The sequence below is a fragment of the Lobosporangium transversale genome (assembly GCF_002105155.1).
Source record: "Lobosporangium transversale strain NRRL 3116 chromosome Unknown BCR41scaffold_14, whole genome shotgun sequence".
Taxonomy (NCBI): domain Eukaryota; kingdom Fungi; phylum Mortierellomycota; class Mortierellomycetes; order Mortierellales; family Mortierellaceae; genus Lobosporangium; species Lobosporangium transversale.
In genome coordinates this window covers 558371-572545 of record NW_019028992.1, presented here as the reverse complement: position 1 = coordinate 572545, position 14175 = coordinate 558371, and the positions used below count along the sequence as shown (strand labels likewise).

At 41.5% G+C, this 14175-nt stretch overlaps 1 protein-coding gene and 1 non-coding gene across 2 annotated transcripts; both read left to right on the top strand.

Annotated features, from left to right (window-relative positions):
• Positions 1 to 18: 18 nt before the first annotated feature.
• On the top strand, positions 19 to 5295 carry BCR41DRAFT_351783 (hypothetical protein). Its single transcript, XM_022023859.1, has 12 exons — positions 19 to 647; positions 820 to 930; positions 1083 to 1586; positions 1670 to 2212; positions 2332 to 2589; positions 2681 to 2839; positions 2930 to 3049; positions 3159 to 3568; positions 3672 to 3807; positions 4211 to 4479; positions 4605 to 4974; positions 5060 to 5295. The coding sequence occupies exons 1-12, from the start codon at positions 339 to 341 to the stop codon at positions 5156 to 5158; spliced, it is 3288 nt and encodes a 1095-aa protein (XP_021882393.1). The 5' UTR covers positions 19 to 338; the 3' UTR covers positions 5159 to 5295.
• A 3809-nt stretch (positions 5296 to 9104) lies between these two features.
• Positions 9105 to 9185, top strand: BCR41DRAFT_t55. Its single transcript has one exon. It is a non-coding gene; the product is annotated as a tRNA-Ser (tRNA).
• Positions 9186 to 14175: the final 4990 nt, after the last annotated feature.

The window sequence follows — 14175 nt, the reverse complement described above, 5'->3', positions numbered from 1 at the left end:
AATTTACGTCTCTTTACCCCACACATTCACAGGCACATAAACAAAGAACAGGATAAATACATAATAATAATAAAAAAGAAAGAAAGAAAGAAAGAAAGAACAAGAAAGAAAGAACAAGAAAGGAAGAAAAGAAAAGAAAAAGAAAGAAACATTGTTGTTCAACATCATTTTTCATCTCTTGCATCAGCGTAATTTTTTTTATTTTATACACTTGGTCAAACTGTTGCTGTTCACTATTCACTGTCCATACTTCACTTTTATCACTGCATTATCCACAACCCTTTTGTCAGTCATCAATCTACTGTCTCACAACCTATTCATTCTCTCCACTCTACCCTATGGAAAACCCAAAGTGGGCAGCTTCCCCTGACCAATCGCTACTGTTGAGATATGGCTCTCATGGATTAGACGAAGACGAGGAAGAAGGAGAAGAATCCAAACTAGATCTGACCTTCGATGCCATTGACGCAGATATCAATCTTGATGAATCTGCAAGGAGCAATTCGCGTCCAAATGCTCTTGGTGGGCACATGAGCTCCGCAGGCGTGACAGATATCACTGATGGTGCCAAAGCACGGAAAACAATTGACCGCTGGAGTAGCACGGCTGGAAAACCTGCGACAATGACTCTAAAGGAGCAGGAAAAGGTGAATAAAAGAACTCTTTTGATTGCTCGGATTATTAAGTGTGATACTTGACAAATAGAAGTGGAAGAGAAAGCAACTTTTTTTTGGCATGTCGGATGTTATTATCTCCTCAACTTATCGGTATGCGTGTATGGACTTTCAACTCAAAATCATTGTCCCACACTGGAACTAGATCATTGATGAGCTTAACAAGCAGAACTTCAGTTTGAAACTCAAAGTGTATTTTCTGGAAGATCGACTTGCGAAGCTGTCACCAGAGCATGCAGATCAAGCTGCTCATGAGGTAATAAAATAAAAAATATAAATATAAAATGCTGGTGAAGCCCTCGAACAATCATATTAAAGCAAATGTATGGATTTACCAATGATAATATTTGTTTACACGCACCCTGAAAAGGGCACCCATGACATTTTTTTACTCCCGCTCATATTTAGAACATTGAGCTAAAGGTCAAGCTTCAAACATTACTCTCAGAACTAAAGCAATACAAACGTCTATTGATGGAGGCTCATGCCGCCATTGAGGCTCTCCAGGCGCAAAAAAACTGTGATCTTCAACACGGCATGTCTGAGGAGGAAGAGGAGGCTTATCGAAATGCAATTGCAGATGCGTTGGAGCTGAGGACGGCTATGAAGGAACTCGCGGAGCGGATAGAAGCATTGGAGCAGGAGAACCATGCCAAGGATTTAGAGCTTGCACAGCTGCGATCTCGTTTGGAGGAGCTCGAAGATCAAGCAGGGAATGCCGAGCAGCTCAAGGATTTGACCGCAAAGTACGAAGATCAGATCAGAGACTTGCATGAACAACTCTTGAGATATCAACAGAACGAATCCCGTCTACCGGAAAAGGCGCGTGTGGATGACGGCTGGGAAAATAGGTACAGGGAACTAGAGCAAGAACTAAATGCTTCTCATCAAGTTCGGTCAGAACTTGAACAGGTTAGTTAAACTATCATTGATTTTATTTTTATACATACAAGAAGATTTGTATTTTTGATTGAGACAATTGTTTAAACTGATAGGAGCTCTCACTGATGAGATCTGAGAAGGCTGCATATGAACAGGATATGAATCTTCAGATTGAACAACACAGGGATGAGCTTTCAAAGGCCAGGCTTGATATTGCAGAACTTTCGCATCAGTTGGAAGATGAAAGAGAACAATTGCGCCAGGTTCAGGATATGCATACTAACGACATGAATGCGCTATCAGATCGTTGGACGCTAGATCGCCAACAGATGCGAGGTCAGATTAATGATTTGAACATCGACCTCGAAGAACTTCGTAAGATGAATGATCAACTCGAAGCCCAGTTACAAGATCTAATGGCATGGCGTAATGAAGATGCTGCTCGACACGATCAAGAGCTTGCGGATCTTGTCGGAGAGCTAGAAGACAAGACAGCGGAATTAATACAACTACAAGAAGATCTCCAGAGCGCTAACGGTGCGCTGCAGTTGCGGGAAGGCAAAATAATGGAGCTGGAGGACCGTTTAGAGCAAATGGAAATGGCCCGGCGTGAGGCTGACGCTATCCATGATGAAGTGATTACAAGGATGAAGTCGGTAGGAAACTTCTTTTTTTCTCTTAATTTTCCCTCATGGTTTTAGTTTATCTTCTCAGAGCGATGGTTTTCAAAGTGGTCTTGCTGAATGTGAGGTTATCATCTTCCAATTACGGCTAGAAAATGCAACCGGGCTCTTCTGCCAACTTGGCTGCCGAATCAGTATCACTTCATGACTTTCAGATGATGCGTGAAGAGTTGGCATTAATTGAAGAGCAGAACCGGAAACTTGAGACGCAACTTCGTATTGAGATTGACCAAAGGATGGCATCAGAGAAGCTACAGCGCGGTCGCCATCCCAATAATTATCAGCAATGGGACGAGGAACGTCAGCAATTAGAGAGAGGATACAACGAGCGGATTGATGAGTTGCAGGATGTAGGTCTTTTGATTTCCTTTGAATTGTTGTGCTTATAATTCAAGGCCATGGCCCCTCAAATGGTACTTCTTTTCCCTTTTTTTGTCACAGAAACTCGCCATGGCTTCAGAAGAAATTTCACAACTTGCGAACGATTTGAAAGATCGCGACAACGACGTGCGGTATTATGAGGAACATCTCAAGCGTGCCTTAAGACAATCGCGAGAGGTAGAAGAACGTCACGAAGAAATGGAATACAAGTTGAATTCGGTGAGCAACATAGTCTCGTTTATAGCCTTTTATTTGTGATGGTCAATCATGCTATCCCGCTAACAGCGGTGTTCAAATTGCTATTTGTAGGACTTGGAGGCTACTACAGCTGCTCTTTTGGATATCAGGCAGGAAGTCGAGCAGATCAAGGCAAACCGGGTAGAAAAGAATGATCTTCTTCATTCTCGCTCTAACGAAGTGGATCGTTTGGTAAGCCCTCTAGTGCTCGCGATGTAATTGGCATTAATTTTTATACCTCGTTAGAATCTTGTGCCTCCTGTGGGAACACTTTTAACACTTCCATATGCCATAAATATAGAACGTTAAAACAAGAAAATTGAATGTTTCCGTCGCTGCCCTTGAGGAGGAAAAGGAGCGGCTAGAAACAGCCCTTCGCGACAGTGCAGCTACTATTGCGATGATGAAGTCACGCCTTAAGGAGCTGGAGCTTCAAGTCACTCAGAAACAACGAGACGATGACGTTTTGGAAGAGTCCACTAAGAATGATCTCACTGAGCGAAACTCACTCCTCCTCACTGTTCTACAGCACCTCGAGAGTATTCTCGGCGGTGATAGTCAACTGGACAGCGACATGCTCCCGAAACCTTCCGCTAATTTTGTTTATTTCACAAACCATCTAATCTCACGTCTCAAATCCCTCAGCAAGCTGTTCATCTTATTTGAAAAGAAGGGCAAGGAGCTAGAGGACAAATCAATCGGGCAGATGAAGTAACATTTTCGACACTAAAAGAATCTTTTGAACTATATGAAAACTTGTGCACCAAATAACTAACCATTTTATTAATTCATTTTTTTTCTTTGCCCCTACCAGTCAGTTGAAAAAGCAACTAGATCTCAAACTGAAGCAACTAGACCGCTTTGAGACTATCGTGCGCACAGCAGCAGATCGCCAACGGAAATGGCGCGAGCAATTAATCAAGAAACAAACAGAGAATGAGGAGCTTCAGGTATTGTTAACCCATGTCCACGAGGCCAATCTTTTTTTTTCTTCCATTTGCTGTATATATCAAGCCCACAATGCCTTTGCATCTCAGTGTGCTCAAATACGAAGAGACCGGTCATGGAGTTCTTGTTATTTGTTTCTTCAAGTTCGCTTGAGAACAAAAAACGAGCACATGGACCGGCGCAGTGACCTTATCTGCTAGAAATGGAAAGGTTACAGGATAACCTTCGAAGAATAACTACAGATCATCTGAAAAGAGTTGTTGCCCATAATTTTTGTGCAAACCTCGAGCCACTTGACCTACATTTTCCAATTTTTCCAGTTTGCGATATCACCATATTATGCCATTCACTGGAATACCTGAGAGCACCTTGATTGATATGATTTCTTTTTTTTTTTTTTACAAGTCTAAATTGCAACAGCTGACAAAGACAATTCTAGAGCTCAAGGCTTATGCGGGTTCTGTGTCTGATAGTCGAGCACAAGACTATGAGGCTCGTTGCAAACATGCAGAGCGCAAACTTCAGCTCGAAAAGACGCGCTCGATGGATGCGGAAGAACGATGGAACGCACGACTACGTGAGCTCGAAAAGAGAACTAAAGAAGCAGAGGAACGAGTGAAGCGCGAGCGCCAGGGAGCTAAAGAGAGGGTTGCTGGGCTTTCGCGTGAAAATGAGTAGGTTTTCTTCCTTTTCTTCCTTTTCTTTTCTTTACTTTTTATTTCTTAATTTTGTTCCGTTTACTAACTACTTTCCAATTTCACTTTTTTTTAAAAAAAAAAAAAAAAAAAAAAAAATGTAGGAATGCTCAAAAGACTATAGATAATCTACAGCGCAAAAATGCGCAATTACAGCAATTGGTCGATATTCATCAGAAAGGCAAGGAAGAATCCAATGGAGCCACAGGCTCATCACTATATGCTTCGGAGCAACTAAACCGTCAAAACTCTGCTTCTTCATTGGTACGATCCGCAACTGAAGTGGGTCTATTCAAAATGAATGATCAACTTCGAAATGAATTGGAACAACGGTCTAAAGCAACAGAGAAGGAGCGAGAAAAGACGCGTTCAGCGTTACGAGAACTTGATGCAGCGAATGCTCAATGCTACCAACTGCAACAACAATTGAGTCAACGTGAGAATGTCATCAAAAACACGTTATCACGTATTGAAGTAAGTAAAAAAAAAAAAAAAAAAAAAAAAAAACTTATGCAGACAAAAAAACTTAACTTAATGCTTTGCTTTCCAATCTTAATAGCTATTGAGCCAAAGGAGAGAAATAGCTGAGAGTGTAGCTCTACGTCAGGCAACTGAAGAACTATATCATTTGCTTGATGTCGACGATGCCTGGGATTAGGCTCCGATTAGCAAACATCAGCCATTGTTACGATTCATTTTTCACTTTAAAGCCTTCTGTAAATGTATACAATGATTATTTATCGACACCTAATGCTTCTCCTTGTTTTTTTTCTCATGGAATGAATAAAGTAAAATGTCATACTTTCAAGTGAAAGTTGAGAAACAACCATGTCTATGTATTCTGACATTATGCTATTTTTTTGATAGGTCATGTAGACTTAATTAGAAATAGGCTCTATAAATGGGTTACCCTATTATTATTATTATTTTTTTTTTTTTTTGACAACAAGGATCCTCAGGGTCATGGGACTTATTTTCTACACTCTATGAACAAAATGCTCCAGAAACTATAGTCAATAAATAGTTATTACTGCACAAACGGCAAGAGCCGCTGCATCCATGATTTCATAAACCCTGACCGCCGTGGTTGGTACTCAAAGTCCACCTTTCCGACGTGGCCTGTTGCGCAACGCGACAAATTATCCGCTATCCATAGTCATCAAAAACTTCATTCCACCTAGCCGCTCCATCACGTCCAGTTTGGTTTTCCCCTGGAACAAACGGTGTAAAGTCACCGTTGAATGGGAAAAGGCTCGTGGAATCACTGCTATGAGCAAACGCGCTAGAGGACGCAACTGTGTTGGGGAGCACAGACGTAGTAGCAATGATTTCCTTGTCCCTTCCCTCAGACAAAGACAGAAGTTGAATGTAAAAGAGATCTACAAGATCGCGGATGACCGAGTCCGGGACAGTTACCTTGATATCCCATAGCTCGCCATAATGTCCATGTTTTGCTGCTTCGTCCGCTTCTTCGTTCCCTCGGTTGCCGGCATGTCCTTTGACCCACTCGACCGTGACCTCCGATCCTTGTTGAATAAATGCGTTGTGTATAGCTGCCCACCATACTGCATACGGTGATCTAATACGTTGTCGCAACGTGCTATCCACTCTGCCTCGGACCAATGCTCGGAATTGAGTCACAACTGCGCTGTTATCGAGTCGGATTGTCATAGGTCTGTTTCGTGGGCTGATAAGTATTCCTGCCAACAAACCAGCTAGCTCTGCCTTTGTCGAGGATGCGTTGCCTGCTACTCTACCAGATAGCGCAGTGTAAAAATCACCCTCTTGTGTCTGGACTACCACACCAAATGCCATACTTACTCTTTCAGTGCCAATATCTTTGAGAGATCCAAAAAGGTGCTCCTTTCCGACGTGGCCTTTATTCCGTGTTAACAAGAACCCACAGAGGCGAGGAATTTTATTTCATAATCTCGCTCTAAAGTAATGATATCGCCCTCAAATATGAAACAAGCGAAACTCTCAAAGTTCGCACGGTATGGCTGTGAAGAGCCAATTCGTATCCATGTTTTTCTCTACCAATGTACACCGTGATCGGTACTCGAAGTCCATCCTTCCGATGTGGCCTGTTGCGCCCGTGAAAAGCCGCGGAGGCTGGCGTGCCAACTCTAGCTAAGGACGACTTTAACTTTTCTATTCGATCAAATCCACTGGCATGTGGACCCAAATCTTGCGGGATTGGTCTGAAATTTCTACTTTGGACTCCGTCAAACTTTGTGATCATCGCTGTCCTAGTCAAGTGGGTGGATGGGGGGATGTGCTGCCAGATGTACCGCTGGTTCGGCTGGGGGGTGGAATATATACCTAAGACATGTGGCCAGCCAGGCGACTTAGGGTAGTGCACCCACGATCTTAGCCTTAGCGGAGAACACTAGGCTGTCTCGGAGAGAAAGTATAAAAACTCAAGCAAATCCCTGACCTGGCACATGTTTGCTTCACTTTATGTGCCTTAACCAGGACTCGAACCCGGCCCCTGGGCTAGACAGGGGGGTGCCCTGACGATTCCGACGTGGCCTTTATTTTTTTATATTTTATATCGCGGAACGTGCATTTGCGGAGTGTGCACTTAAGGAATGAGTCATAATTACATAATTTACTAATACCGACGGAACTACGGAACTACTGTCGTAAATTTTTTTTTTTTTTTTTTTGATAACAAGGACCCACGAGGTCATGTAGGATTTATTTAGATGTTAGCTCTATAAATGGGTTGCCCCATTACTGGGGTCGCAAATAAAGCGGTATCCAATAATCGGCCGAAGCCGCATCGTCATACTGCCACAGTACTACATCCTGTTCATAAACCACGTCAGCATTGAGTAGACTTCCTTGGTCCCAGAGGACCTGTGGCACGGCTCTACTCCCTACTTGGCCTGTTGTGCGCGAAGGTCATCCTTTAGCCGCTGTCCTCAATCATCAAAAATTTACAGCTTTCCAGGCGCTCCATAATCGCCAATTCCACCTGCTGCCGGTAGCTTGCCGCCACTCGCCGGTCTGCCTCAGTCCTGATCGCCTTCACATCTGCTGTTCGTCGTTGTCCCTGGTGAGAGCCAAAGAATTCACCTCTGCTACGTCTGTGCCTCCCAACACAGTTGCGTCCCCTGGCGCGTTTGCTCACAGAGGTGATACCATTTTCTCTTTCCCAGTTGACGGTGACTTTGCAGCGTCTGTTCCAGATTTCAGTCCTGCCGAGTTCCTCGATTGACTTGACAAAGCGGCAAACAATGTACCTTGAGATCGATGCTGTGGTTCTGAAGATCGTCTTCCATTTTTGTATCAGTTCCTTCGGCACCAAACCGTGGTACAAGTCTTGGACAGTCCAGTGGGCATGCTCACCCTCGTTCCTCCGTCCCATATCCACATCTTCCTCACCAAACAGAGTGCTCGCATGTCGAATCTCTCTGACGCCCTTGAACATCGCTTCCAAAGAGCCCCAAATCACGTTGTCGGCTACAGGTGTAAACGAGGGGCCTCCTTTATTCAGGTTTGGCTCCTGTGTTTTCCCTTGTTTGTCTTCCCAGAGCTTCTTCTCCTTCACTAATGCTCTTTTGCCATCCTTCGTGATGAGTTCTATGGCCTGCTTCCAACCTTTCAATTGCTCGTCCAGTGTCATGGGACATCGCCAGAGGTGTTCTATGTCCTCCTGCTCCTGTTCACACATCCTGCAGATGTCAGTCTCATACAGGTCCGGTCGCCACTGCCTCATATAAGTGAGTGTAGGAAGCATACCATGGACCTTCTTTATTCTGTGCGCTCTCTTGTGACAATCTGCTGGGCTGGTGAAGAGGCCTCTAGGCGTGTTGCCATCGTGAAGAATATGCAGGCTTGCTTTCCATTCTACTTCTCGCCAGTCTGCAATATAATTCCTGACTCTGTTCTGAGACGCCCACAAGTAATGTGTTCTCACTGCTGATTGGAGTTTTAGCAGGTGTCTAAGATCATCCTCCACCACCTCGTTCTCGAAAATAGCGTGGCAGCGCAGATCGTTGTGTTCCAGTACTTTGATTGTCCACATTTCGCTAAAATGAGCATCTTTGGCGGCTTGGTCTGCCCTTATATTGCCTCTATTCCCAGCATGGCCCTTGACCCATTTCACAGTTACCTTCCCGCCCTGCTTAAAGAGCGCTCTCGAAATGGCTGCCCACCACGGAACTACTGTCGTAAATGACGCCTATTCATTTACCTAAATATGTATTTCCTTTCAATTTATTTATTTCCTATCATCCTATTTTCTACCATTTTTAAATAGTATTTAAGTAGCTTTTTCCTTCACTGCAAAAACGGCATCTCTCTTCTTATTATCGATGCCCTTTTGCAGGTGAGTTTATCTTCATTATTCTCATTATGAATTCTCAGAAAATTAGCAGTTATTAAAGATCTCTCTTCTTATTATCGATGCCCTTTTGCAGCATCCTCAAAATCATTCAAAGCATTACTTAGGATCACTATCGTATCCCAAAACCACGAGGCTCTTGCCCAATTCTTCATTTTTCATTATTACCTACTAGTTTCCAGAGATCACTAGTAGATGCTCTACGACACTACGGAACCGTGCTTACTCTTAATTGGTTTGCCGACCTCATCATGTCAACATGGCCGAGCGGTTAAGGCGTGAGACTCGAAATCTCATGGGATCTCCCGCGCAGGTTCAAATCCTGCTGTTGACGATGCTTTTTTAGCTACTTCAATAAGCCTATGTTTGTCGGATTAATCTATTTGGCAGCCCATGCCAAATATAGTAATTTTTGCCTCTATTTGGCAGCCTACTTCTGGGGGCTGCCACTTAACTTCGCACTCTTGGGTGGCAGCTGGGCTGCCAAATACATTACTTTTTTTTTTTTTTTTTTTTATAACAGTGTCATAGCATCAGTGGTAAAACAGGCAGCGTTCTGTGGATACATTGCCTTGCACAGCTAATGCCGCCGGAGGTACTAAGGGCAGCGGCGATGACATCTTCACAAAACAGCCTTCAATGTACACGGTTAGGGAATGGTTTATTGAAGACGTCTAGGTAGTAGGTGAGACGCGTTTGCTCCGAGCGAAAACCTCTCATAGGCATTGATCTCCAAATGGCACCTCCAAAACTGTATGAGCGACCTACTTGAAAAAAAAAAAAAAAAAAAAAAAAAGATTAGTTTTCTAAATGAGACAAGACAATGTCACTACACATGACTATGACGTAGAAGACGGGAGCTGTATTAATTTAAAGTATGAGCGTTATATACATATACGGTTCCTAGGAATGAAAAAAAAAAAAAAAAAAAAAAATAGTTAGAGGCCAAATAACGCTGGGTAGGCTGCCAAGTAAATAATGAATGTTATTTGGCAACTGGGCTGCCAAAGAGAGTCTTGAAAGTTGATTATATTTGGCAATGGGCTGCCAAATAATATTTAGCAACTAGGCTGCCAAATAGATTAATCCATGTTTGTCAACTTTCCCTGTTGTCTTGTCTTTCATGGTTAAGTTTTGGAAAGTATTCTCTCGGGAATGTCCGCCTTTTCTCGTTTTTCTTTTTGAACTTAGGATGAAGTTATTTGCACGGGGTCTCTATTTCATCTACAAGCAGCAACGTGTATCCTACAGATTACATGATTCTAGCTTTTATTTCGAAGGAGATAAGCGAAGGTCAGTCTAGAGTAGAGGGGAGTCTGGAATTATTACTTTTGGGAGTTGCAGCGCCGTGGGAGCTGTGATACTCATCGCGCCCTGTTGCATATTCCATAGTATGCAATATTATGATCCTACAGATAGGTACGTAGTTACCTGGTATGTCCCTCTAGTAGAAAATGAACAAATACTCTATGGATGTGGTGTGGGCCCATACCTTACTCTCACTTACTTTTCTACTGCTTACTATCTATCTATAAAATATTTTTCACGCTCTATTCCGCTCTACAATCACCCAAAAGAAAGTCTGGTCAAAGCGGGCTATTTATTATTTTTTTATTTTGAATCTCTGACAAACAGCTCATTTGTGACATACAAAAATACTTCATCAACCAAGATGGAAATTTACGTTTTTATTAATGAGGCCAATGTGGATAATCACTGAAGTTTTTGGACAGTACATGCTGACTGAAAACAGTAAGAAATAGGATTGAAGACAGTGCTTCTCTTCATAACCATTTGAAAATTTTATTTTTTTGACCTAACTTTCTTTCAGGTGGTTATACAATATGAAGCTAGTGAGCATCTACATACGCTGCTGAGTATGCGGCACTGCGTGCTAAAGACGACTCGAGGTAAGTTCTGGCTATTATTGGTGAAAAATCAACCCTGATTGAACATGGTAACAAACTTGAAATGCAATGAGACAAAAATAAGGATCTTTATCAATGTAACAGAAAAGAGTATTTATGCCTCTTTTTCTATCACTATAAGTCACGGTTATACTATTAAAGTATTCTAGCTATTTAGATATAGGGATAAAGGTAATTGTGGCACGATCGGCTTTGAGTGCGAACTGCGCCACCTATTAAAAGAAAAGTAATATCTCGGATTACAAACGGGTGAGGGGATAGATATTCCACAAAACAAACTGCGGTCTACCCATTGTATTTTGATGAATTTGATAAACAAAAAATAGTACCAAGGACGCTTGAGCTCTTAATAAAGAATGACAGAGATAAGGACATATAAGAGAAAAAGAAAGAGAGTAGTAACATGGCACGCTATTCATCATAGCAATGGGTATGGTAGTATGATTGTTTGTATATCTACCGAAACAAATTACACATTAGAGGTTCCTAATAACTGAACTCATCGTTGTGTGCTTAATAGTGTACGGAAATACTAGAGATGTATGCACGCGCTAAATGAAAGAAAGTGTCGGGGAACCATCTACAATCTATAGTAACACGGCCAACAAAAGTTCAAAGTAGAGTGGCATAGTATATTTCAATTATAGATAAATCATTTGTAATTCTGTATTTAGTCCCAGAGTCGCATAAAGAATGCCAACATCTACTCTGAGCTACATACGACCTTGATAAGATAAATATTCTGGTTAGTATTTGATGCTTAGGCAGCGGCTCTAGATCTAAGCCTGTGTCGTGGAAGGCTTCCTGATTATGGTATTTAGGACTGAAATAAAGACCCTGTACAAATAAAAAAAAGACCCGTGCAAATAATTTTTTTTTATTTGCACGGGGGGAGCGGTGTAAATAAGGTGTGTACGGGGCAGTGCAAATGGATTTTTTAAATATTTGTATGGCCCCCGTGCAAATATCTTTTTCCCTAAACTTATTAATGAGCCTTTATGTAGGCTCGTCACCAGCCTACCTTTACGCACAAAAAGGAAGGGCGTTAGGCTATTTATGGTTTGTGATTCTTGTTCGTCTTCATGTAACAAATAAGAGGTTCTTTCAAGCCTTCTAGAGCACTGCTCAATGGTATTTCTCTTGGTCATTGTAGATATCTCTTGGTTGAATAGAATACTGTCAGTAAAATATATTATGACTTATTGCTATGAGATTGGCCATTGATTTGCTGATCCGTCCGAATAAAAAAAGAAGGAATGCCCCTATCATTTTTTCAATCTCAATTTCTTGTAATTTTACCTCTGACATTGCTTTTAGGTCGCCGTTAAAAACTTTTTTTGTACCATGATGAGGGCGACCAAAGGCATTGCTTAAAAGTGTCTGAGTAGCCTGGAGCAATTTCTAGGAGGCATCAGGGGTTTTTTATTTATTTTTTTTTAGGAGGAAATGAATATGTTATAAGGACACGTAGTGGATTCAGTACAGGTTAAAGGTAGCAATGCAAAACGCCTGAGATGCTCAGCTTGCGGAGTCCAATTGACTTGACCAGACATGAGTTAAAAGCAGTGACTCGTACTGATGTACCGCATATTCCTGCTTGTATATAGAAAAATATATCGATCATGTTTTACAAACATTTACCGAGGAAAGTAAGTAACTTACCGAAGAAAGTAAAATATCAGTAAGTAACTTACCGATGAGAGTAAAATATCGGTAAGTGACTTACCGATGAAAGTAAAATATCAGTAAGTGACTTACCGATGAAAGTAAAATATCAGTAAGTGACTTACCGAAGGAAGTAAAATATCAGTAAGTAACTTACCGATGAGAGTAAAATATCAGTAACTTACTGTTGAGAGTAAAATATCAGTAAGTGACTTACCGATATTTTACCGATTTCTTACTTCTGCAAATGTTTATGTTGAATATGACAAGGTAAAGCCACAAAATATCATGCAAATAAAAAGAGGTTGATTACCATTTTTAGAAAATAAACTTTTGCAGAGGTAAGAAATCGGTAAGTTACTTTGATATTTTACTTTTACTTGGGTAATGTTTGTGAAACGTGATCAGTATATTTTACTGCAAGAAGGTATGTGCGGTACATCAGTACGAGTCACTGGTTAAAAGCATGATTGACTCTGACCTTGATCCTGGCCTTCTTCTGTTTCGTTAGTGCTGCGTTTGTTGGTAGGGAATATATATATATACAGATAGCGAATTGCCCACTGAGGTATTTCACTTTTTCGCCTGACTCGTACTAGTTTGGCGCCGAATACCTCCAATGGCGCATTTCTGCTTTTATTCTGTCTTTTTTTTATAACAAAAATCTTCAAGGTCATCATGGGGTTTATTTGCTATACCCTGATAACAAAATACCTAGGCTTCCGCGCTTTTATTATCTCTTTGAAGCTTAAAAATACTTTGAAAGAAATCAACCAACGAAAGTCAGTGCATAAACACCTTTGAAGTATGTCCTCAAGCCCGAACACCGTACAATCATAGACTCTTGGATCTTGAAAAGGATCCCCAACCAGAGTAGAAAGAATTTTAGTTGCTCAACATTATATATCAGGCGTCTTCCACTTTCCTCTTACAAGAAGCCTTGTCAGCGTTCTTGAGTATTTTTGACAAGAGGTAATGCGCGTTCGAAGAGGATGACTTTGAAACCATTGTGCAATGCAGTAGTATCTGCCTGGTCAGCATACAACGTTATTTTTCCCAACATAGTGATTCAATGCACCTATCGATGGTATGAATGGTCTGGACGTCGTGAGGGTTAACTTTTACTGCGATTGGTGAGAACTTCCAAAAGGTCTTCAAACATCTTGATTCCAGATCTCTTGTCTGCCAATCTGAAATGTCTCACGAAATTGGGGAAGAACACATGTTCCTGATGTGGAATCTTGGTAGTCGCCCATTTTATATGTGCTTTTGGTACTGTCATCTCCTATGATATCATACAAGGAAAGGGTAAGGAAATCCAATTAGAGATTACATTACTATTACACTCAAATTCAAAAGTCAAAAATAGTGCCAATCAAACAGATCGATCACAAGGCGCCACTTTCGGGGTTGCCATGTATAATCTTTCTGATAACCACCAATATCATAGCTACCCCTGCTCATTTGAGCCCGAAGTATATCAACCGGAGCTAAAGAAGTGAAGCTACGTGCGATACAGTGCTTCAAAGCGCGATCAATTGAATCAACTACATCCCTTAGTTTGATTAGATATCTACATATACATGAACAGAAACATTAGGAACAAATAGTAATTCTCTTAGTAATAGATTAATGATAGAACAAAGAATGTGAAATACTCGACAGAGAGAAAAGAGCAGGGAGGAGACAGAATCGAGAGTGAAGTGAGAGAGCGACGTTGATTAAAAAACA

Coding starts and splice junctions, on each gene's coding strand:
- BCR41DRAFT_351783 (XM_022023859.1), top strand. CDS start 339: ATGGAAAACCCAAAGTGGGCAGCTTCCCCTGACCAATCGCTACTGTTG. Junction 3,808..4,210: donor CAGAGAATGAGGAGCTTCAG/GTATTGTTAACC, acceptor TTTTTTTACAAG/TCTAAATTGCAACAGCTGAC. Junction 4,975..5,059: donor ACACGTTATCACGTATTGAA/GTAAGTAAAAAA, acceptor CAATCTTAATAG/CTATTGAGCCAAAGGAGAGA.